Source organism: Lithobates pipiens, unplaced genomic scaffold (genome assembly GCF_037356315.1).
Source record: "Lithobates pipiens isolate NorthernLeopardFrog02 unplaced genomic scaffold, aLitPip1_a1.2 Scaffold_16, whole genome shotgun sequence".
NCBI lineage: Eukaryota > Metazoa > Chordata > Amphibia > Anura > Ranidae > Lithobates > Lithobates pipiens.
In genome coordinates, this window is record NW_027507748.1 from 548,537,501 (window position 1) to 548,563,080 (window position 25,580).

General features: G+C 42.7%; 1 protein-coding gene across 7 annotated transcripts in view; it reads left to right on the forward strand.

The window, feature by feature from the left end:
• The window catches only part of SMARCC2 (SWI/SNF related BAF chromatin remodeling complex subunit C2), a 142,124-nt gene extending 116,802 nt beyond the window's left edge, over positions 1–25,322 (forward strand). For 3 of the 7 annotated variants that reach the window (XM_077483402.1, XM_077483398.1, XM_077483399.1), the window contains exons 24-28: positions 788–942; positions 5,199–5,333; positions 6,467–6,785; positions 20,019–20,402; positions 23,790–25,322. In XM_077483402.1, the coding sequence (XP_077339528.1) occupies positions 788–942; positions 5,199–5,333; positions 6,467–6,785; positions 20,019–20,402; positions 23,790–23,854 (1,058 nt within the window). In that variant the 3' untranslated portion in view covers positions 23,855–25,322. Of the gene's footprint in view, positions 1–787; positions 943–5,198; positions 5,334–6,466; positions 6,786–13,324; positions 13,476–20,018; positions 20,403–23,789 lie in introns of those variants that run through there. The other 4 variants (XM_077483400.1, XM_077483401.1, XM_077483403.1 and 1 more) reach the window with 4 other exon arrangements.
• The last annotated feature ends 258 nt before the right edge of the window (positions 25,323–25,580 follow it).

Here is a 25,580-nt window from a genome sequence, read left to right on the forward strand (position 1 = left end):
GCCAGTAAATACCTTAGACAGCCCACTTCCTGTTTCTTGTCTGGCAAAAAGCCTAGGCTTATCACATCATGCCCAGCTCTCTCACTCTTGTGAGAGTTTGCCAAGAAAGTAGGGGGGATGAGTCATAAGAGGGCCAATCAGAGCTGCAAGGCTGCTGAGCTGAAGGTGTGCTTCTGTGTAAATCCAGTAAGTGAACAGGCAACAGCTTCAGCTGCCCACAGTTAAAATGGTTGCAGCCAGATTTAGTGGAGTGAGATTTCTGCAGCATATTTATCAAGTACAGAATCGCAGTATATATAAAATAATATGCAAAGTGGTTGGAGGTAAGCTTCAGAATGGCAATGTTTTTATTAAAAATTCTGTGAGCAGACTGCAGTTCCTCTTTAATGTAAAATACATTTCAAGTCCAGCAGACAGAATGAGATTGCCTCATAATGGCCACAGAATGTGCAGAACCAGGAGAAAGTGCATAAATCTTACTGATAGAATCTCTGATAGATAAAATATTTTGGCAGATGACTCCTGCATCTACCAGAAACTGAATTGTACCACAAACCAAAAAAATTAGAGGTCTCACACCATACTAATTGACTTCTTTAACAATCACTGTTCATCCCTCTCCAAACTATTCCCTCAGTATTTAATGGGCTAACCTTTTTAACCATATGTCATATAGTAGAATAATAGTTGTGTGTAGACTAATAGAGAGAACAGTATGTCAAGTTCATGATATTTTGCATATCCTTTATATGTGTATTTCAATTAATCTTATTTGCGTTAATTGCAGCTGATGGGGACAAAGTCTCTGATAGTAAAGAAGGATCAGAAGAAACAGATAAGGTGGAAACCACGGTGAAGAACAAGGTGGAGAGAGACATTGGAGAAGGAAACCTCTCTACAGCTGCTGCTGCTGCCTTGGCTGCTGCTGCTGTGAAGGCTAAAGTAAGTAATAATCTTGGCCTTGTACACATATTGTCCTGGAACATTAGAAGTCTCCAGGACCCGCTAAAACGTACAATTTATTGCCTTCAGGAGACTCATTTGGTTCCTGACTCGGTATCCTGTATAAATTATGCATGGCTGGGAGTGGGATATCACTCTATGCACACCTCCTATTCCAGGGGGGTGAGCGTACTAATGCATAGGTCTGTAGATTTTCAGGTATATGACTGACTGATTGACACTGAGGGGAGATATGTTATACTAGAATGTAAAGTGTACCATGTATTGAAATGTATTTTAGCTGCTCTGTATATCCCGCCCCCCTTTAACTCAGAGGCATTGAGAACACTTCTGGCCTTCCAATTAAGTCACCCTGATCTCCCGCTAATAGCGGTGGGAGATCTGAACTGCTACATGGACCCCATCCTGGACAAGCACCCGCCCCCAGGGAATGGGCGCAAAATTGCCAGAACGGCGCTGCAGAAGTTTGCTGAGGAGGTGGGTTGGTTGGATCCATGGCGGGACCGTAACCCTCTGCAGAAGCAGTTCTCATGTTTTTCAAAGACACACATGTCCCTGTCGAGGATAGACCTGTGCCTTTGCACAGCCCGGACATCCCATTTCCTACAAGAAATTCAATAACTTGGCAGAGGCATCTCTGACCACTCCCCTATTCTGATCCAACTAATTGCCAGACCAACCTCGAACCTGCAAAGGGCCTCCTGGAAATTCAATGCCTTTTGGTTGAACTCGATTCCCTCTCACGAAGGCCTACTAGAGGCAATTAGAGAATTCTGGGAGAGAAATGCAGACCACCCTGATCTCAACACTGCATGGGATGCCTTTAAAGCAAATATGAGGGTTTCCCTCATAAAAGAAGTGACCAATATTAAAACCAAGACTAGGGAACAGGCAGAACAGCTCATTCGCTGGCATGACAAGAGCGAATATTGTCCTTATTTTGAAACCGGGGGAAGGATCCTCTAGACCCGGGCTCATATAGACCAATATCTCTTTTACAAAGTGACATCAAACTCCTAGCAAAGGTCCTGGCCCTTAGACTCAACAAGGTAATCACCTCCATAATACACTCAGACCAATCAGGCTTTATCCCCCAAAAATCCACTGCTATAAACCTCTGCAGACACTTCTTCAATCTTCAAGCACAACCAGACAACATGGTAGACAGGGCACTACTGTCGTTAGATGCCCATAAAGCTTTCGACAGCCTAGAATGGCAATACCTCTGGGTGATTATGGGCAGGTTTGCATTCGGAGACATGTTTTTGTCCTGGGTCAAGCTGCTCTATAGCTCCCCACAGGCGGTCATCGGAGAGGCAGGACACATTTCCCCTCCCTTCAGGCTCCATAGGGAGACACATCAGGGCTGGCCATTGTCACTGCTTTTGTTTGCGGTGGCAATTGAGCCAATGGCTGTCCTGATTAGGTCTAACCCACAGGTTCAGGGTTTTAAGTTCATGGAACTACAAGAGAAAATCATGCTATACGCAGATGACACAATGCTGCTGCTGGGAGACACTTCTGACTCCCTAAAAGTGGCGATGTCGATCATGGTTCAGTTTGGGAAGTATTTTGGGCTGGTGATCAATTAGACTAAATCTTCCCTAATGGCACTGGATGCAGACCCAGAAGCCCAGGATGTTGTGGCTCTTCAAATACCACTAACCTTTAGCTTCAAATACCTAGGCATTCAGATGACCCCCGAAAATACTAGATTATATCCCCCTTAACCTGTCACCACTACTGGGGTGAATGCATGCCAGGATTAAAGTATGATCGAGACTAAAAATGTCACTAGTAGTAAAGGTCAACCTTATTAAAATGAATTTTATGCCCCAGCTCCTTTATCTGCTCCACAACACCCCCATGGTGATTCCTCTTAAAATATTTTGCATAATAAACTCAATTTTTTAGTCCTTCCTATGGCAGTACAAGCCCCCCAGAGTGAAGCCGGAACAACTTCAGAAACTTAAAGATGAGGGCTGTCTAGCTTTGCTTAACCCATGGCTTTACTACATTGCAGCTCAGCTGCAGCATGTGGCCTGAGCCCTTACCCCGCTGGACAGGGAGGGCAGACCCCATTAGAACCCTGATGGGCCATGTCACGGGGATCACAGATGTAGCAGAGGGCCCCACATATACCCTAGTCCAAAAAGTTTGGAATAAGGCCAGACAGTTACAAGCAGTAGAAGGCTTCACTAATTTAACCCTATATGGAACAACTGGTACTACCCGGAACTACAGATGCCGACTTGTGGGGCTCGATGGAGGAAGCACGGAGTCAACACTTACGCCACATTTTCACGGCAGGTAAACTGAGCTCCTTCCCTGATTTGAGAGAGTGATTTTGGCTCCCCCAGACGATGCGCTTCTATTACCTTCAATTGCAACACGCAATAAGGGCTCAATCCATTGAGACTCCATGGACTCTATCCCCGACACCCATATTTCACTACAAGAAAGAGGTGAACAGCCTCAAAGGCTTTATCTCTAACTGTTACTTGATGCTACTCGGGGTATTCCTGACAGGGTTCCCCCTAAAGGCAAAGACTAAGTGGGAAAAGGAAGTGGGTGCACTTGAGAGTGAACAGTGGGAAGATGCGTTACAGGCAGTACGAATGTCATCTTTAAATGTAGCACAGCGACTATCCCAGTTGTACATTATACTCAGAGTGCACTACATGCCAGCCAAGCTGGCCAGAATGGGGGCGAGACCGGATTCAGACTGCCCGAGATGCGCGAGAGACCATGGAGACTTGATCCATATGCTGTGGCGCTGCCCCAAGCTACACCTATACTGGACAGGGGTCCTAAAATCTATTAATGCCTTTTCGGTTTCCATCCCGACTGACCCCAAACCATGCCTGCTAGGTATCCTAGACAACCTCCCCCTAGAGGACAACCTTAAGCCACTCATCGCAAGGGCCCTGTTCCACAGCTAGAGCAGCAGGTCTCGAGGATCACAGGATACACTAATAATGAAATGCAAGCTGTAAATGTAATGTCCTAGACAGTGGTGCAGTGATGCCTATAGTTGATGTACATATATTGTGAGTTATTGGAATTGGAATTTATTGACATGTTTGTAAACTGAGTTTTTTTTTTCAATAAAACTTTTTATATATATATATATATATATATATATATATATATATATATATATATATATATATATATATATATATAATATATATATAAAAATTAATCTTGGCCTTGGTTGGCCCAGTTTTACCCAACAAGCCTAAGCCTCTTAAGCCGCGTTCACGCCATACGTGCATAAAAATTAATGGAAAAAATGCACAGATTTCACTTGCAGAAACATTGGTTTACTTACGTTTTCATGTTCGTCTCACGGAGTTGTATACATGTTGCAGATTCCTGCACAGAAAAAATCTGCATGTGATACTAGTATTGTGGTGTGAACAGGGTACATAGAGAACAGTTGTTTTATTTGTGCCGTTGCAGAGCATGTGCAGAGGAATCTGTTGATCCACGCTGACCAGGTAGATGACTGGGGTGTGTTTTCCTCTATGGGCCGTCGGATGTAAGTGGACCGCCTGTCCCTTTACACCCGACTGCCATCCATTTCCCTAGATGGTTGGGGAACGGATCCCCATGCATCTGTTTTAGCGGATAGTATTGGATCGGATGTTGGCAGGCTTCTCTATAGAGGAGACTGGAGGGTCTGATTGGATCCGCCTGAATAACTGGCAGGCAAATACGATCGGTCCCCTAGTGTGAAAGTGGCCTAAGTCTTTTTTTTTTCTTTTTCCACAGAACTGCTTTTGTTTGTGAAATGTTACAAGAAGTAAAGGGATTGTTTTCACAATAGTGAATGATGAGTGACGAACAGTTATGGACTACTGAAGTGCAGATTGGAGTCAGACAGTAACTGAAGCTGTGGGTACTGAAGGAGCCTCCTATGCAGGCAGGGGGGGTTATAGGCATAGTTTAAAGACAGCCATGTTCTTTCTAGCTTGCAATTATCAGTCAGCTAGAATTTTAAAGATTTGAAGAGAAATTAATACATTATGTACATCATGCATCAGGAACCTACCTAAAGGCTTGCAATTTCTGAGAAACTGCTGGTCTTTAATTGGCCAACAAACATAAGTCATACAGGAAAAAAGTAGTTTATCTGCATGAATGTAGATGGCCTAGTCTGAACCAAATGGTAGCACTTGTATAACATAAATACCACCTCTTTCTAATCATAAGTATGTGCCGTTAATTAGCACCTGGCTGCAGTGGAGGAACGCAAGATCAAGTCACTGGTGGCTCTGCTGGTGGAGACTCAAATGAAGAAACTGGAAATCAAACTGAGGCACTTTGAGGAGCTGGAAACCATCATGGATCGAGAACGGGAGGCGGTGAGTCCTGAAACATTTTCTACTTAAAGTGTATATATGTTAAAGGAAAGACTGTGTATTTTAGTTTTGGATACAGGGGTAAAGGTTAGACCCTTTGCCAAAACTCTATTACTGTCTGTCTTCCTTCTGGGGAGATTCACACTCCCTGCTAAACACTGTTAATACAGAAAGTTAAGAAATTCTAAATGTAGGATTTGTCATGAGAGCAAAGGGTGAGGGAAATTCTTCCAGTATGGACAAATGTTCTAATGGCTGCTATCTAAGATGGTTATAATTCACATCTGTGTTTGCATCTTACCATAACACATATCAATTTAAGGATATAGCTGCGTTGCTGTATGCTGCCATTTATTACAAATGGTACCCCAACACACAAATACAGCATACTACAACACAGATGTGAACACATTGTGTTGCACTCTGTTAGAAAAATTGTGTGGGTGTATTTTCACATGTATGTAATATTCTATCACTACATCTGGGTCGGCGCAATCATGCTTGGATGCTGTCTGTCATCTGCAATGTATGTAGAAGCAAGGTTTGTAACAGCACAATTCTCTTTTCTGCACGTGAAAGATTTTTATGTTAGACTTTGCAGAACAACATCTAAAATTCAGAAGATACTTCTTGTGTTTCTCTTTATGATAGTGTGCTTTTACATGCATTTTTTTGTGCATTGCAGTGTTGAAAGCCCTAACATACACATTAATGAGTGTATGTTAACATGTCCCAACAGTGTGACTGGGCCCCAACCAATGCTCTTCTGTATAAAATAAAAAATTTCTCCTAATGGTTTTGTTTCAGATATATTTTATTTATGACGTAGGGATGTTTCCCCGTACCTTGTTTTATTTGTTCAGATTTTGGTGACATCTTTGCCAGTAAAGTGATTTTACTTGGCATTCTGATTTTAAAGATCTTTAAAACAAAACAAGGCTTGCCCCCAGTTGTCACTCAGAGGACTCTATGGAAGTGCTGATATTTCTTCTATACTTGTATCAGCATTAGGGGCCTGACAAAGCTTGCATTTACCAGTGGTGTATTCTTGTAGCGGAAGCTAGTTGGGAGGGTTTTTGGGAATTGCTTTGTTACTGAATAGCTATTGATATCTGTATTTTTATTTCACTTTATAGCTAGAATATCAGCGGCAGCAGCTTCTTGCAGATAGACAGTCTTTCCACATGGAACAGCTAAAATACGCAGAGCTGAGAGCACGTCAGCAACATTTCCAGCACATTCAGAACCAACACCAGCAGCAACATCAGACCCCCCCAGGCAGCCAGCCTGTACCCCCCACTGCCCATTCCATCCCTGTAACACAGGCTTCTGTGACACCTGCACCAGGGAGCACAGCAAGCAGTTCAGAAGGACTGGTACAGCCAAATGCACCCCTATCACAGCCACCAGTGAACAGTCAGCAGCAGGGAGGGACACAACCCAGCCCAGCACAAGGTAAGTGACTTTTCTTGCTTCATTTGTGATTTTGTGTTATTGATGCAACATACAAAACAGAGTGCTGCCTTGTAATTAAATACTCCTTTAGGCTGAGTTTACGCTGCTGCGGTGACGAGATCGGATGTGATTTGCACCGCACTGCAGTAGGCTGAATTCGTATAGCATTCGGCCCAAACTCGCACAGGACCCTTTTTTTGGTCCACAGCAGAATCGGATCACATGGGTGTTCACCGATTCCTGTCCGAGTTTGCAGATCGCACTGCGATATGCGAACTGATCTGGGGGGTGTCATTAAAGCGGAGGTCCACCCTAAAGTGGACCTTCCGCTCATTGGATTCCTCCCCCCCCTCCGGCGCCACAATTGGCACCTTTCAGGGGGGAGGGGGGTGCAGGTACCTGTACAGTACAGGTATCTGCACCCACTTCCGGGATAGCTCTCTGCGGAAAGGGGCGTAGATTACGCCCCTTTCCGAAAGTCCCCCGCTGCCTGCTGGGAAACACACAGATCCCAGAGGCAGCGGGTCCATCCTTATTGCGCAGCGCGACTCGCGCATGCGCAGTAGGGAACCGGGAAATGAAGCCGAAAGGCTCCACTTCCTGATTCCCATACCAAAGATGGCGGCGGCAGCACCCGAGAGACAATCGAGAGATCGGCTTCGGGTGCCGACATCGCGGGCGCGCTGGACAGGTAAGTGTCACTATTTTAAAAGTCAGCAGCTGCAGTATTTGTAGCTGCTGGCTTTAAAAAAAAAAAAAAAAACAACGCGGACTCCCGCTTTAACTTTTCACTGACACTCCCAGCAGTTCGCATAGGGCAGTGTGAACTGCCGCCGGGAGGCATGCGATGCGGGAACCCGCAGCAGATTCGCAGCTTTCCCGCATCGCAGCAGTGTGAACCCAGCCTTACACGTGCACTTTATTGACTAAAATATGTCTGGGGGAAATTTAATAGGGACGTGATCATTTAAACTGAAATCGTGTCTCATCACAAATTTTAAGCTTTTCTATAAATCTTGAAACCCCAGTAGGAAGGTTTTTTTCCCCAACCCCCAAATTGTTTGGCTGAATTTGGCCTTTTGTGAGATACTGTATGTACATGTCTATCAAAGTGGGTACACCCCTCACATTTTTTGTAAATATTTTATATCTTTTCATGTGACAACACTGAAGAAATAACACTTTGCTACAATGTAAGTAGTGAGTGTACATCTTTTAGAATTGTGTAAATTTGCTGTCCCCTCAAAATAACTCAACACACAGCCATTAATGTCTAAACCGCTGGCAACAAAATGAGTACACCCCTAAGTGAAAATGTCCAAATTGGGCCCAAAGTGTCAATATTTTGTATGGCCACCATTATTTTCCAGCACTGCCTTAACCGTCTTGGGCATGGAGTTCACTAGAGCTTCATAGGTTGCCACTGGAGTCCTCTTCCACTCCTCCATGATAACGTCACGAAGTTGGTGGATGTTAGAGACCTTGTGCTCCTCCACCTTCTGTTTGAGGATGCCCCACAGATGCTCAAAAGGTTTAGGTCTGGGGACATGCTTGGCCAGTCCATCACCTTTTACCCTCAGCTTCTTTAGCAAAGCAGTGGTTGTCTTGGAGGTGTGTTTGGGGTCGTTATGTTTGAATACTGCCCTGTGGTCCAGTCTCCTAAGGGAGGGGGATCATGCTCTGCTTCAGTATGTCACAGTACATGTTGGCATTCATGGTTCCCTCAATGAACTGTAGTTCCCCAGTGCTGGTGTTCTGTACAGAAGAGCCCCCCATTGAATAGTGCCTGGTATTTACTGCGCATGCGCCGTACGGAACAGCACAACAGCTGATTAGCTTAGCCGACATAACCAGGGCACATGCGCACATTGTAGGAGGTATATCTTGATGGGAGATACCATTTCGCAGGCACAATTTAAACCTATATAAACAGTGGGGGGAGACCGTAGTTCTCAGATTGCGCATTGCTGGAGGGCGGCTAGTTGCTGTGTTGAAGAGCTGGTTTTGTCTGTGTTGCAACCCGCCCTTTCACACAGGCAAAAATGGCCATTCAACACAGCAAACCTGCCTTGCAACACAGACAAAACGAAACCATCAGCACACTGTAAAGCCGCCCCACAACGGTGAGGCACAATGTGAGAAAGATGGTCTCCCCCCGCTGTTTGTATCAGTTTCAATTGTGCCCGTGAAATGGTATCTCCCATCGAGAGATGCCTCCTATGTTGTGCGCTTGCGCCCTGGTCACATCACGCCAGCTGATCGTCAAAGATACTCAGAGACTTCTTTGCCATGAGGTGCCATTTTGAACTTCCAGTGACCAGTATGAGAGAGTGAGAATGAGAACACAAAATTTAACACACCTGCTCCCCAATCACACCTGAGACCTTGTAACACTAACGAGTAACATGACACCGGGGAGGGAAAATGGCTAATTGGGCTCAATTTGGACATTTTCACTTAGGGGTGTACTCACTTTTGTTGCCAGCGGTTTAGACATTGATGGCTGTGTGTTGGGTTATTTTGAGGGAACAGCAAATTTACACTGTTATACACGCCATACACTCACTACTTTACATTACAGCAAAGTGTCATTTCTTCAGTGTTACATGAAAAGATAATACAATATTTACAAAAATGTATATGTACCTATGCCTAGGTCAGATGCCAATCCCAATGAAAAAATTACAAAGAAATGCAGCCATCAGGGGGGGGGGGGGGGGGGGGGACTTTGAGGCACCAAACCAACAGCAATTGTATGAAAATTACAAAACCAACAGAAATTGTATGATAATTACAAAGATTGTACGGAAACGTGATTAAAAAGATATCAAAACAATTTATAAAGAAAAAAAGAGATATTGTTACTGTAAATCTGTCATAAGGGCTGAAAAGCCCAGTGGTAATACCTACACATTTCAACTCGCAGAGTCTTCTTCAAGAAGGTTCTGATGAACAGAATAGTAATGGATTAAAAAATCAGCAGAAGATTGAGCATCTTATAGCATCACTAGAGGACATGCAGAGGGCCCAAATATCCATGAATAGCACAAGGGATAGAAGCTCAATGATGAGTCAGAGTAAAACCAAAGAAGGAGGTAATGTAGCCAGCAGGCGTTGGAGTGATTTAGACACACATGGTTCAACAGAGACAGATACACTTCATAAAAGAGTGATAATGGCCAAAACATATAGAAAGATTTTGCACCATCCCGCTCAACAAAAATAGATGTATCTGAAAGTGAGTTTTGTAAAACGTCTAAGTCATAGCTTGAATATCAACCTTCGTATATGCTGTGGGTGGTCACTCCAAACCATGCTCACTGTTATGCTGTTTCCAATTGTGGACTTATTTATTTTGGACTTTGGTATTGATATTTGCACTTTTTCCATCACTCTAGTGCAGTGTTTTTGAACTCCAGTCCTCAACGCGCCCCAGCAGGTTGTGCTTTCAGGATTTCCCTGAGATGGAACAGCAGTGTTAATTACTAAGGCTCCATGCACACTGAAGCTGATAAACTGACATTAAAAGCTAGTACCGACGCCAGGTAAAAAGCAGCGTTAAAAACGCGATCTTTATCAGCATGTTACGTTGGCATCAATGCATGTTTAGCCGCTCTAGCTTTTAGCCACATTTCTCTGCCTCTGTTCAAAACCAGTGGTTCCCTATGGGAGCCCATTGATTTGAATAGAAGTCACATCATGATGATCCGACTTGTGGGGTGCGCCTTGTGTGCTGAGGATGTTGAAGGGGAACCCCTGCCAAAAAAAAAAATTGGCGTGGAGTTCCCCCCAGTCACCCCCTAAAATCCATACCACACCCTTATCTGAGCACGCAGCCCGGCAGGTCAGGATAGGGTGTGGGATGAGGGAGGGGTGGGTGCTTTGGGGCAGGGCACACGGCGGACACAGAATTACACCGGGAGATTGCGTCGAGTCAAGATCAGAAGAATTAGACGAAGAAGACAGCGGCGAAGACCCAGTAAAAGAGCGAGAAGACAGCGGCGAGAGAGGATCGGCAGAGGGAGAAGACATCGCCAGAGGAGGGAGAAGAAATCGGAAGAGACGCAAAAGTTGCCTTAATAAAATTGTGTTTATTTTTGACAGTTTTTTTTTTTTAGGTGAATGGGTAGGGGTACAATGTATCCCATACTCATTTACATAGTGTGGGGGGCCAAGATCTGGGGGCCCCCTTGTCAAAGGGGGTTTCCAGATTTGGATTAACCCCTGCCTGCAGACCCCAACAACCACTGGCCAGGGTTATCAGGAAGAGGTGCTGGTCCTCCTCAACATGGGGACAGGGTGCTTTGGGGTGCCCCCCCCGCCCCAAAGCACCCATGTTGAGGGTATATGGCCTGGGGGGGTTGGGGCGATCCCTAATAGGGAACTATTGATTTTGAATAGAGGCAGAGAAATGCCTGACGAGCCTTAACGCTCTGTATACAGCGTTAAGCCACGTTTAACAGCTTTTAGCGGTGTCTGGCATTTTTAGGACTGCTCTTGAATACAATTTTAGGGCGTTCAGACAACAGCCCATAAACTCCCATGCTGATAAACTTAAAATAATGTCCATGGACACATAGGATAACATAAAGGGGAGTTTAAGGGCTGTTAAAACAAAAACGGCCAAACTCCCAAAAACATAAGTTTATCAGCTTCAGTGTGCATGGAGCCTAAGCCCTTGTACCCACGGTCAGAAATTCCAACGGAAAATGTCAGATCGGACCGTGTTGTCGGATAATCCGACCGTGTGTGGGCTCCATCTGACTTTTTCTGACGGAATGTCCGACCAACAAAGTTTGAGAGCTGGATATAAAATTTTCCAACAACATGATCCGATCTGACTTTTTCCAATCGTTTGTAGAGAATTCCGATCGGACAAAGTGCCATGCATGCTTAGATCAAATTATGAGACCAAAGCTATTGGCTACTAGCCTGAACGTAGTCCCGCCATAACAAATGAACGTCATCATGTTCCGAAAGATCGGATTTTCCGACAACTTTGTCCGACCGTGTGTATGCAACACCAGTTTCGGATAAAATCCATCAGAAAAAATCCGACGGATTTTGTTGTCGGAATGTCCGACCACGTGTACAAGTGCTTAGGCAGTGAAACTGATCAAATCACCTGTGCAAAATAATGGAAAGCCTGAAAACATGACCTGTTGGGGTGCCTTGAGGACTAAAGTTGAGAAACACCGCTCTAGTGCATCAGTAGGTGCTATTTACCTCTTCTGTTAAGATTGTGGTAGATTTGCTGACTTGTGGTTTATACATTTAAGCACTTGCCTTGTTTTTGATGAATTCTTTAAGGTTTAGTATATTTCACAATTAGGGAGCTAATTTTTTTTTTCTGTTTTCTGTTTTCCTGATTGCTCAGACAGATACCGCTGGCTAGTAAGGCAGCCCATATATTGGTCTAGTAGGTTCCCCCATCCACACATTCGAGGTGGATGGGAGAACCCTTCCTGCTGTGGTATTTTTTCTGACAGCGGGGAGTCTTTCCTGCCATCATAATACAGTGATAAGTGCTGCAAGCTATAGCCAGGGGCACTGATCATTCAGAGAAAATATGTCAGGCTGGTTGTACACAAGTCAATTGATAGATCCAGTGCTTTTTCTCTGACAGACTATTTTCAGGAACTCTCCCTTTTGGAGTTAACCCTTGTCTCCACCACTACCTACCTCCGAGCACCATTCCTTGGTTCCACCTCCCAGTACTGCCGTTTTAGGGAATACAGAACTAAGTAACACTTGTGATACTAAGGAATTTGTTAATGATAACAAGAAAAGCAGTCAAATAGATCCCCTGCAGTCAACAATAGACCCCCCCCAACAACAATAGATCCTTCGGCAACAATGAACCACCCTCAACAAACGCCCCCCCAGCAGCAACAGAGCTCCGGCAACAACAACAGATCTCCCCGCAGACAGTATTGATAGACCCTCCAGCAGCTAGCTACAATAGAATGCTCCCTCAACAGTATATCACTCCAGGCAACATCAGACCCCCCCCCCAGCAACAATAAGACACACCAAAAACAGCAAAAAATATTCCCCAGCAACAATAGACCTTCCCATTGCAAAAATACATTCCCTCCAGGAATAATAGATCCCCCCAGCAGCCAGCATCAATAGACACTGTAGCACAATCCAGCACCCCTTGACATCACATACATTGTACATTAAAGTGCTGGAGGTGCTGAAACTGCGTTCCCCCACGTTCCTGATGGAAAAAAAGCCCTGGATAGATCAACTTGTGTAGAACAAACTTTGCCCATACATGAAAAGATTATTCATTTTAGGTGATTAGCAGCAAGAAATCACCTCCTGTTGTTTTTTTTTTGCTTAGGATTCTAATGCTGTGTATAAAACATAATTTCTTTATCATACGTCATGGGACACAGAGCAGCTATATAGTAATTACTATCTGGGTTATACGCCACCTCTAGATGAATAGACACTGACACACCCAAAAAACAGGAAGTCTCCCCTCTATATAACCCCTCCTATACAGTAAGTACCTCCCATTTTTTCTCCAGTGTCTGTAAGGTGGAATGGTCACTGATGTGATACATGTGCTCTTGGAGCATACTTGGAGGTCTGGATGGTTCTTTTAAGAATCATGGACTTCAATCAGATCCATTTGAAAAAGCTGTCAGACAAAATGGATGGTACCCAAGCGTCATTGTAAGCTCGCCGTGATGGGTGAAGATTAGACTCCTGTTATGTTCAGAGTCCTGCAGCAGGAATGGTAAGTCTGCATTTGTTTGCAGTTTCTCTTTTTTATTTTTTTAAAAGAGAGTTCTGACTGTCTGTTTTCCCAGTGGCCACTGGGAGCAGTGTGCTGTTTAATCATGCTATGTACTCTTACTCATGTGGGCTGCTGTTTTTCCTCCAGCCACTAGAGGGCGCAGGTTCGCTCAGTGTGGCCTATTTTTAGATAGGCAGGTAGGGCAGCCATGCCATGTGGCAACAGGTTCAGTAGGTCTCTAGAGACATAGCAGCAGCCCATAGATACTAACAAAGTGTGAGTACTTACTATGGGATAAATATGTGACAGACAAGTCATGATTATATGCTGTATATTTACTGCTTATCCGGGGGGACTGTAGAACTGTAAGTTGATACACCCTTGGATGGTTAGCAGTTCACTTTAAAGTGTTGACTGCTCTGTAGGCAAGTGCAGAGTAGTATACATGCTTGCAAACTTGATGCTCAAATGCATGTTTAAATGTACGCATTTGGAAAAACATGAGCATGGGTGCATTTTAAGGAGTTGTATCTCCAGTATAGTGCATATATGCTTGGCTAAATCCTGCAGGACTAGTATGGGTCCATCTGTTAAGCAGGTGCTTTCTTTAAAATTAGCTGAAATGCATGGTTGCTGAAGATGCATGTTTTTACATAAATATACATAGTTATACATGTTTGCATAAAGATACATGATCATGGTTGCACAAAGATGCATGTTTATTCATGTTTGCATAAATATACATGGTTATACATGTTTGCATAAAGATACATGATCATGGTTGTACAGAATGCATGGTTGCACAAAGATGCATGGTTATTCATGTTTGCATAAATATACATGATTGCATAAAGATGCAGGTGTGGACACGTTTGTATAAATAGACATGGTTATTCATGATCGCATAATGATACATGATTGCCTAAAGATGCATGTTTATACATGTTTTCTTGGATATATATGGTTATACATGATCACATAAAGATACATGGTTGCATAAAGATGCATGTTTATACATGTTTGCTTAAATATACGTAGCTATACATGATCGCATAAGGATACATAGCTATACATGGTTGCATAAAGATACTTGATCGCATAAAGATACATAAACACATAAAGATGCATGTTTATACATGTCTTCTTAGATACGTGTTGCGTAAACACGTTCCATAAACGTATGCTTGCTTATTGAGAAAATGCTTGTTTCCATGGGTACATGTTGCATGAATGCGTCTGTACAGCGCACACGTTCATATTTTGCCTAAATGCATAGTTGCATAAGCACGTTCTTCCATAAACGCATGCTTCCATAGATGCTTATTGCTTAAACACATGCTGGCATGTTTTCATTTGTACTGCATACATATGTTTATTTACATTAAGCTGTATACATACAGCTGTTTTCCTTGGACTACATACATATGTGCGTATTTGCATAGGGCTACATGCACATGGGCTTGCTTGCCTGGGGGTACATGCGTGTGTGCTTATTGACCTTGTACTGCATACATAAATGCATGAACGGCAAGAATACATGTATACCTGCATGTTTGCATACCTAGGTACTTGCATACCTAAGGGGTTGCATAGAGGTAGACCAACATTGTTTTAGGCCCCGCATCCTTGGAGGACTGTATATTAAGTTGGATAATATAGTTGCTGCATTATTTACCTGTTATACCAGTTAAATGGTTCCAGAAAAGAGAGGCAGCCGGGGGGAGCAAGGGCAGCGCTCTCTGGTTCAGGGATCTGGCGATGTCTACATCTCCCGATGGACAGTGGTGTCGGGTGCATCTGAGCCACTGTGGTGTTTGGCATTGCAGTGTTTCCTGGCGCATTCATTTTTCGTCAGACTGCGGCCACATCATCTTGCTCATGCCTGATCGAACCCTAAGCAGGATCAAGCCTGGTTAGTATATAGATGGGAGACTGCCCTGGGATACCAGATGGGGTAAGCTTTCCCCACTTAGGTGAGGGATGCATCTGATGCTGCTGGGTGTTGAGAGTATCTCAGGCCAGAAAATCTTAGGGCAGTCTCTGAGGTGGTTTGTTCCATCTTTAGTGGGCAGAAAACGGGTAGGTTGAGTGCACCTCTTGGTACTGTCTGGGTCTGTCACAGAGTCGTCAGTCTCTTGCCTTGCATTTGCTCCTGGAGCAGAAGTTATAAGCTCATTATTGTGAGACAATTAAATGGTAGCAGTTCCAAAGCCAAATAGGGGCATGAGGTCTATCTTCTTAAGATCTCAAGCCGCTGAACATCCTTCTGATTCAGATAGGCTAGACTGTTCAATGATGACCTCTCTACAAGAGGTATATTTCAAGGTCCATAATCCTCTGTAAATGCGCATCTTCATGTGGTGGTTTGTTTCCAGGCTCATCAAAGATTTCTGTAATTGCAGTGGAAAGCCATTTTTTGGTGAATCTTCCCTTTGGGTTGGCCACAGCTCCGGAGGGTTTTCAAAGCATCTAGCCCTAGTGCTGAACACCTCAATAATCTTTACCTTGATAATCTTTGCTCAGGAAGCAGTCAATTCCAGGGGTTCTTTAAAAATATTTCTACGGGAGGAAGCTGTGTTTAAGTCAAAGCACATTCTCTACATACAGCCCTACTCCAGGTCTTGGTAGAGGTTCATTCTCTGTCTGTAACTTGAAGATCCAGGCATTGCATTGCCGGAAGGCTCTGTTTCCGGGGTGTAGTAGAGCAAAAATTTGTGTTTGATATTCTTCCTTTTCAGGAATTTGGAAAACAAAAAACACTGATGCCATTCTCTCTAAGTTGACTTGAGGCTGGCTACAGTTCAGTGGGCTTGGTCTCCACAGGAGAGAAGACTTGCTCTGGATTATAGGACAAACTTGTAGGTTCAATCTGGAAATGCCTCTGCAGGCATATATATATATATATATATATATATATATATATTATAGCAACCACCAGGGCGGCACCAGAGGTCATGCCACTCAGGGAGGTGTACCACATTCTGTCTAGGACAGTACAAGTGCTGTCTATACTGCCAATATTCCAGGTATAGGATAGCGGCAAGGGGAACTCTGCAGCGAAATCTACTAGATTCCAAGTTCTACAATAGTTTGGGACAGGTGTGTCTGGGACAAAAGTCCCACTGCCAATAAGGGTACATGGACTGTTAACACCTTAAGGTCTGGTTCTCCCTTATTTGACGTTTTGTTCCCCGTTTCAGATTCTGCCACGTCTTTTGCGAAGAATCCATAAGGTGGTAACACTGATATTACTGTTGGCCAAATTGGCCCAAGGGGGCATGGTACACAGACATAGCGAGTCTTGTGGGGGTTGCTCCTTTGGACACTTACAGTCCAGTGGGACCTGATGGTCTTGAGTCCTGTATCTCAGCACTGTTGAGCCCTTGGAAGCCAGCTTCAGGCAACTTCAATTACAGGATTTAAAAATATTTTTTTGCCTGGGGTGAAGCCAGGAAGTGGCACCCACAGAAATATGTGGGTGGGAGATTTTCTTTTTCTTTCTCCAATTGGTAGAGGAAAGGAGTTTGGCCTTAAGTACCGTTAAGGGTCAGAGTTCATCCATATCCATTTTTTCCAGGGGCCGTTGTTTCTCACTCCTTATTTCATACCTCATACAGCATGTAACTTTGACAATCCTGCCTGTCAGGCCATTCTTGTGTCCTTGGGACTTGAATTGATCTTGACTGTCCTTGCAGAGGTCACTTTTTGAACCAATCGGGGGATTCTCTTGGTCCTTTTATCTCAGAAGGTGGCTTCCTTCGGTTGCTATCGGTTCACGAAGTGGAGTGTCAGAGTTGGCGGCTCTTTCATGCAAGGAGCCATTCTTGATCTTGCATCATAAGGTAATGTGTCCTCATCCATTTTTATTGCCTAAAGTGGTTTCTAGTTTTTCACTTGAATCAGGACAGTGTCTTGCCTTTTATTTTTCTCCTAAATCCACAGTCGGCAAGAGAAAGATCTCTACCTACTCTAGAGGTAGTTCAGATGCTCAGTGTCTACTTGAGTTGTCAGCACAAGTCAGGAATCCTGGTTTGTGCTACCAGAAGACAAAGGGGGGTAATAGATATGGCGCTTATACCTATATGTGGGGACTAGTAGTGTGTTGGTGTATAAAAATGTATTGTATTGTATAGGTCAATTTTCACATGTGTGGCAATATATAATTCTTAAAGTGCTGACTAATTTTGGGCCAAAGTGTATATAATATATATTTTCCAGCGTGCTGGTTCAAAACCCAAAATTTTAAAATTAAATGAAAATTAAATAAAAATACAATAAACTCAAAGTGCACGCCAATGGCAACAGGTTACAATGTAGCAAACCATATAACTTATTAATCTAAATAGCAATATGCAGTTATTAAAGTATTAATCTAAATGGCAATATGCAGTTATTAAAGTGCGCGTGCAAATAAATTCTTACAGACCTATAGGTGAAGACTAATTGTGATAGCTGGTGGATTAGTCGTGAAAAAAGAATATTAAAGTATATTACGTATACTGTGGTGCCAAACTATAATAAATAAACATATATGAAATATCACGGTGGTAGCATAAACTGGTCTGATAGTGATGCTTTACATAAATTAGTATAAAATTAATGAAAATTAAAAATTAAAATACCATCTACATGAAGCATATATGTGCTAAAATGATAAAACACAGAAAAATTAAATAAAATTAAAAAATCCAAAAAAAAAAAAAAAAAAAAAAAAAAAAAAAACGTGCAAAATTAGTGCAAGAAAATGTGCAAACAATGCAGGCAAATTTTAAACATTGGACGTGATGGAGCAAGTCTCTATTGGGTGGCGGAAAAAACCGCAGGTGCAGAAAAGGAGGGGGGTGATGTTTTCCAACTGTGTTCTTCACATTCGGTGGCTTAAAAGGGTGTTAAAATTATTATGCTCTCACCAGAAGGAGGACCCCATCCGGGGTGGATCAACATTCACAATATTAGCTATTGTGCGGCTCTCTGGCTTCCTTCCACTTTAAAGATTAGGGATCCCTCGTTCCTCCGTGAGTAGCAATAAGCCCCGTTTATATGGAGTAGAGAAGAGGCACAACCATAGTGTGATACCGTTTTTAAAGAATTTTATTGCAGAAAATAGTTAAAAAATTACTCACAAACAACTGGTTTAAAAGTGCGGTGTGTACAGCTTTTAAAATTCCCGCTGTTGCAATCTCCGTCTGAGCTCGAGGTATATTGCCACACATGTGAAAATTGACCTATACAATACAATACATTTTTATACACCAACACACTACTAGTCCCCACATATAGGTATAAGCGCCATATCTATTACCCCCCTTTGTCTTTGCATCGTTCCACCCGTGGGTGGAAATCAATAGAGGCTGCTCTTACCTTTTAACTTTTCTTTTCTTTTCCTTTCTACATTCACTCTTAAGGATCCATAGCGCAACCCACCCCCCAGTTATACGTGCTACCAGAAGAGCCCAGGAAGGGCAGGTGGCATCCAGGTTGAATATTTAGCAGTGGATCTGCCAGTTTATCAATGATGCCTATGGTTTAAATGGCAAAAAAACTCATTTTTTTTCTGGGGAGAGATTCTCTACCAGGTGTGGGAGTATCTTGGGCCATCCATCATCAGATGTCAGTGGCCCAGGTGTACAAGACCACTATTTTGTCTTTTGTATATACATCTACAGGATTTTTACCAGGTCAGTGTCGATCATGTAGAAGATACTGCCTTTGGCCTCAGCGTATTGCAAATAGCAGAGTAGGTCCTTCTTTGGTGGCAGTTTCTATGATGGTGTCTCCCTCCCCTCAAGGGGATAGTAATTACTATAGCTGCTCTGTGTCCCGTGATGTACGATAAAGAAAATAGGATTTTTCCTACAGCTTGCCTGTAAAATCCTTTTCTTGGAGTACATCACGGGACACAGAGGCCCCTCCCCTCTTTTAGGAATTGCTTGCTACAAAACTGAGGTACTTCCTATATAGAAGGGGGACTTCCTGTGTTTTAGGTGTGCCAGTGTCCATTTACCTATAGGTGGTGTATAACCCAGATAGTAATTACTGTAGCTGCACTGTGCCCCATGATGTACTCCAAGAAAGGGATTTTACAGGTAAGCGGTAGGAAAAATCTATTTTTGTGCATCCTCTGGTTGAAATATTTGTTCCAAAGGCTAGCCATATATGATTTGATTTCTTTCATTCAGCCCACTGGCATTCAGTAAATTCCTCCATCTACACTAACCAGTATAGACGGAGGATGCTCCCCTGGTGGCTATTATTTTCTGACAGAATACCAGAAAAATGACAGTCACTCACTGTTCAGCTCACAATTTTCCACCCTGCTCCTTCAAGCTGTGTGGTGTCGACAGGGGGCAACCTTGGCTTGAATTTGGCCTATTCATTAGGAATTTACTGTAATTTGAGCCATATATGTCTAGCATTATGTGCATGTTGTGTGGATTCTACTAATCAATTTGGATGACTGTGATTTAATTTCTTTCTTACAGGTTCTGGTTCGTATACAGGTCAACCACCACCCAATCCCATGATCCCATCAGCAGTACCTGCTCCTGCCCAGCCTCCGGTGCCCGGTAATCAGCACCCCAGCATGCCTTTGCCTGCACCATTTAACATGGGTAGTGACTTAGTTGATTCTGCTCATAACAACCCACCAATTAACCCCTATTCAACCCCCCTTCCCATGCATGGCTCCTTCCCTTCTGCAGCATGTCGGGTCGGTGGACCTTCCCCCATCCCACCTAATCCTTCCATTGCCATATCTTCAGCGCCTCCTAACTTGCCGTCTTCCCTGGGGTCAGCTGCCACACACAGCCCTGCGATCGTAGCTGCAATGCAGGGAGGGGCTCCCATCACAACCAGTCCTGTGCCAGGTGAGCTTAGTAGACAAGGTAAACCTAATTGTGAGTTATAAAATTATTCTGGATCCCATGTTATAGGGAAACTGTTGGACAATCCTGTAAGTATAATGATAAAAAAAAACTGTCACGGTGTGGTATTATGACAAGGTAACAGCATTATTTTAAATGGATATTCTGTTTGTCATCAGGGAAAGTTGGTCTTAGAAAAAGATGTGGGTTGCCATTCTGACCTTTTGAAAATGCTAGCTGCTTATCGCTGGCTTTTGAGCCATTGACATAGAACAAGCCTGCTTTAGGACTTGGGACTTGCATTTGTTACACCAGGTATTAAAGCCAAAGAATTGGCATGACAGCCAGGTATCTAGAATTTTTTGAAAGAACTTCATATTAGCAGCCTCTATAATTACTCTCATTGGATGTTTCCTTGAAGTGTCATATAAATGACTATATGCATGGGCCATTTGAATATACTGTACTCTTTATATTAAGCAAATGCATAGTCATAGCCAAAAAGTACATGCATTATCCATATAACCTAAACGATCACTTGAAGAACTGGGGCGTATAAGGTACTTCCAAAAAAAAACTTATCTCAGAAACACAGATGGGTTCACCTGTTTTAAACTGGTTCTAAAGCCAAAAGGTATTTTATTGTAATGCATTATCTGCATTAAAGTGATTCTAAAGGAAATCATTTAAAAATAAATTAACAAACATGTCATACTTGCGCTGTGCAGTGGTTTTGCACAGAGCCGCCCTGATCCTCTTATTTTTGGGTCCGCCGCCTGTGGTTCTGGTTCCTCTCCCCTGCCAAGTGCCCTCGATAGCAAGCCTCTTGCTATGGGGGCATGCAAGCAGGCTCACTCCCAAGCCATGCTCTGTGTGTCCATTCACACTCTAAGTGTTGTGTCCATCTGCAGGAGAGCTGGTCTCTCTTCCTGCTCTCAGAGGCTCCTCCTGCTGCTGGCACTCAAATCTTGTGAGGAGAAGGCAGGGGAAAGGCCTGAGCCATACAGTGTGTGTGTCTATGGACGCACACAGCCCGGCTTGGGAATGTGCCCTCATGTTTGTCCCCATCGCAAGCAGCTTGCTATAGGAGCACAGGGAGAAGAGGAGGAGTGGAGAGCGCTGACTGAGGTCCCTGGAAGAGGGAGGTAAGTGGCCACTCTGTTCAATGAGCAGGTAAATATAAACCTCTTTTATTTTAGAAAAAATGCCCCAGCCTTTAGTATTCCTTTTAATGATGAAACAAAGAGTGTTTATGGGCTTTTTTTTTATATAAATACATAGCAAGATTATTGTTTGTGTGTTTTCTTAGTGCTTATTTTTTTTCTTTTTTGTAGCAATGAATTTTAAAAATAAAATAAAACATTTGTTATGTATAGTCAACCTTTTCAGTTTTGGGTAAAGTAGAGAAGGTTTAAAACCCGTCAGTTAGTTTATTTATTTTTTGCTGTGTTCCATTGGGTATATTTTCCTTCACTTCTGAAGGTAAAACAGGAAGTTAATGTAAAGCTCTCCAAAGTACTGACTAAGGCTTAAGCCCCATACACACTATCAGATTATCTGCTGATTTTTTCCTTCAGCTTTACCAAAACCATGTAATATGAGGTCAAACCTTAGCAGTTTCAATGTGTATGCAATCAGGCAGGCCCTTGCACTACATGGTTTTGGTAAATCTGAAGGTAAAAATCTGCAGAAAATCTGATAGTGTGTATGGGGCTTTACACTTAATAGGGAAATAATGTAATACATCAATCTTTAAGAACCAGTGAGGGTATTTTATACCGGTTGTTAAATAGTGATAGAAATCTAAAATAAATAATTTTTTAATTCTGTTCAAAAGAATGAGCCTAATTTCTGGAACATTCTAATAGAACCCAGTTCTAATTAATTTGCAAATTATTTTTAATGTCTCAACATTTTAAAGTCTGCCACAAGGGGGAGCAGTTACATCGCAGCTCTTATTCAGAATTAGCCATCCTTTCTGATGCTTTTCTTTGCCTTCTGCTATTACCATGTTTGGTTGGTTTCTGACTTGCGTTCATTTGTGACTGACTCCTAGACATGTTTAGATTATGTTTACATCATCATGCACTGCTGAACCCATTTGAGTCTTGTGAATATTGATTCAGCATTTATTTTCTTTTATGTTTAATCATCCTGAAACTAAAATCTACATGTATCTTCTCTTTTAACTGGCTCAGGCAGATATACTGCTGCAGAATGGCTCTCCTTGGCAAAATCCCATATATATATATATATATATATATATATATATATATATATAATTTGGTTTGCCCAGATGAGCCACCAGAGGGCGTGCGCCCGCTGCTCTTGGCCGGGCCACGCGCGATTGCGTGCATAAGAGCCAGCATGGGGATTTGTGTGTGTAAACACACAAATCCCTGTGCTGTCAGAGGAGAGGAGACAGATTGTGAGTAGGAACTCACGATCTGTCATTTCTCCTAGTTAGTCCCATCCACACACAGTTGGAGCACAGTGAGGGAACACACAGTTAACCCCTTGATCGCCTCCTAGTGTTAACCCCTGCTCTGCCAGTGAAATTTTTACAGTATCAGTACATATTTATAGCACTGATCGCTCTATAAATGTCAGTGGTCCCAAAAATGTGTCAAACGTGTCCGATCTGTCTGCCGAAATGTGTAAATACCGCTAAAAATCACAGATCACCACCATTACTCGTAATAAATGGATAACGCCATAAATGTTTTGTCATACATGTTTGTAGACGCTATAACTTTTGCGCAAACCAATCAGAAAAACCAAACCCATCAATATACGTTTATTGTGAATTTTTTACCAAAAATATGTAGAAGAATACATATTGGCCTAAACTGATAAAGAAATGTTTTATTCTTTTATTTTAAATTGGGGGGTATTTATTATAGCAAAAAGTAAAAAATATTGTTTTTTTTTTCACAATTGTCGCTCTTGTTTTGTTTATAGTGCAAAAAATAAAAACCTCAGAGGTCAAATACCACCAAAATAAAGCTCTCTATGTGGCAAAGAAAAAGACGCAAATTTAATTTGGGTACAGGATTGCATTACTGCGCAATTGTCAGTTAAAGCGACGCAGTGCCAAATTGTAAAAATTGCTCTGGTCAGGAAAGGGATAACATCTTCCAGGGCTGAAGTGGTTAACATGTTATTTGGCATTGGGGTTGATGTGAAAAATGGCAGCAATAAAAAGCAAGAAAAAAACTGAAGCTTTTCTCCAATTAGCCCTGGTAACTCTTCAGGAGAACAGAGCCACCTTTGGCAGCACATTTTCAAACTGCGTTTTTCTATAGTTTTTTCTCATTTTGCTTAGTTTGATGATTTGATGACATTTTAAGCAGCATTTTCAGATGCCTACTGTGTTCTTTTTTTTCTTAGATCCCGCAACGTCCCACCAGCCTCCAGAATCAGTGGGAAGCACAGTCCCCCCAGCCCAACAGTAACATTGGGACTTCTTCTCTTGTTGTGGAGGGGGGCATACAGGTCAGGAGAGAAATGTGAACGATTGTGGAAAAATTTCAGACACTTATTTCTGGAACCAGGCCTCCCCCCAGGCTTAGAACCACACATTGAGCTCTCCAGGGACACAATATCCCTTTTGTGTCATGACTTTTCTTTGTTTTATGTCATCGGTGGCCTGGACCTCAACTGTTTACTGTTCAAGTCTACAGAAAGGTATTCTGTAAGGGAACAAGAGGAGACTATAGCACATCCAGGCTCCGTTTGTTACCCCTGTCTCGGCTGTGTGAGTATGGAAAAGTAGTGCACAGCAAAGTAGGACTGTGTGTACCTGTAATAACACACGGAAAAAGACGAATGAGCTCAAGGACTGAATGGGAACTGATGCAGCTAACCTGGACATTCTTACAAGAAACACAGCTACTAAAGAAGTCAGAAAGATGACTTCTGTGTTATTTCCGCTGCTGATAGAACCACGTTCCAGACTCTTGGGACGCCAATGACGGAGCTGAAAATACATTTTATTTTTGTTTTTCTATAAGATCAGCTGTGGGTGAATTTAGCTCTGCTGCAATGGTAGAGATGGCATTTCAGTACAATTCTGGAACAGTGACTTCAGATCTCGGGCAGCAGAGTTTAATACATATACATTGCTGACAAATCCAGTTCACTTGGTATTTCAGTTGTTGGTGAATTTTGCCTGTTATTCCAGAGGAGTCGGCGCTTCTCTTGTTGCATCTTTGCGTCTGTTGTAACTCTTGTAGAGAAAGCATCTCTTCCAGATAGTGGTATCCAGGGCGATGCTTCCTGCAGACTGGGTTTGAGGTCATTTCAACGTTTCATATCTGTGGGGTCCTAACAGAGAGATCCTCATCCCTCTGGTTTCTTTGCACAGAGTGGTGAAGTGCACAGCAGCTACACAATCAGGTTCCTCATTACATTCTTCCTTGGTGTCATGTTCCATTGGTTGAAGGAGAGGGGTGAGCTATGTGTATTCCTGTAGAAGGATGGCAATGGGGAATCTCTGTCTCACTCTATAGTGCACTATTTGACTTGTTAGTAAAATATTTTAGCTTTTATCTATATAAGCTTTTTTTTTTTTGTTTTTTTTTGTTTTTTTTGTTTTTTTTTTAAACCATTGTATTTTAAATATTTCTGGCCAGGGCTGGGAGATCAGGGGTTCAGAGTGCACTTTAATGAAAGGAGGCTGTGAACTTTTTGTTTGTTTTATACTGCAGGGTCTACTGACTAGAGAGGAAAGTGTTAAGTAATTTTGTTTGAATGGAGAGGACTTTCCTCTTTTTGGGTGAGTGTGTAGCAACCTCCTTGGAACCCTGATTAACACCTGATTAATCTGACCCCCTGTCTGTTTATGTTACCAGTACCTTATGCTGTGTCTGTGCATCTTACAATCCCCGGCCATGGGGCATTAAAATCTTAAAATTTATAACATCCATGTGTAATTTCTGATTTCTTTTCTAATGTTTTTCTATCCTATATGTATAAAAAAAGGTTTAAAATGTACCATAATCTTGGTGTTTATTTTTCATCACACTACATGGATTTCAGACATGTTTGGGATTCTTTAAAAGTTAACTCCACTTTTAGAGCATTTTACATATTACACCCATATTTAGGGTGTAACATGGTGCCAAGCCAACACCCCCTGACAGAATGTGTTGGTCCTTCTCCCTGGTGGCAACTGTCAGG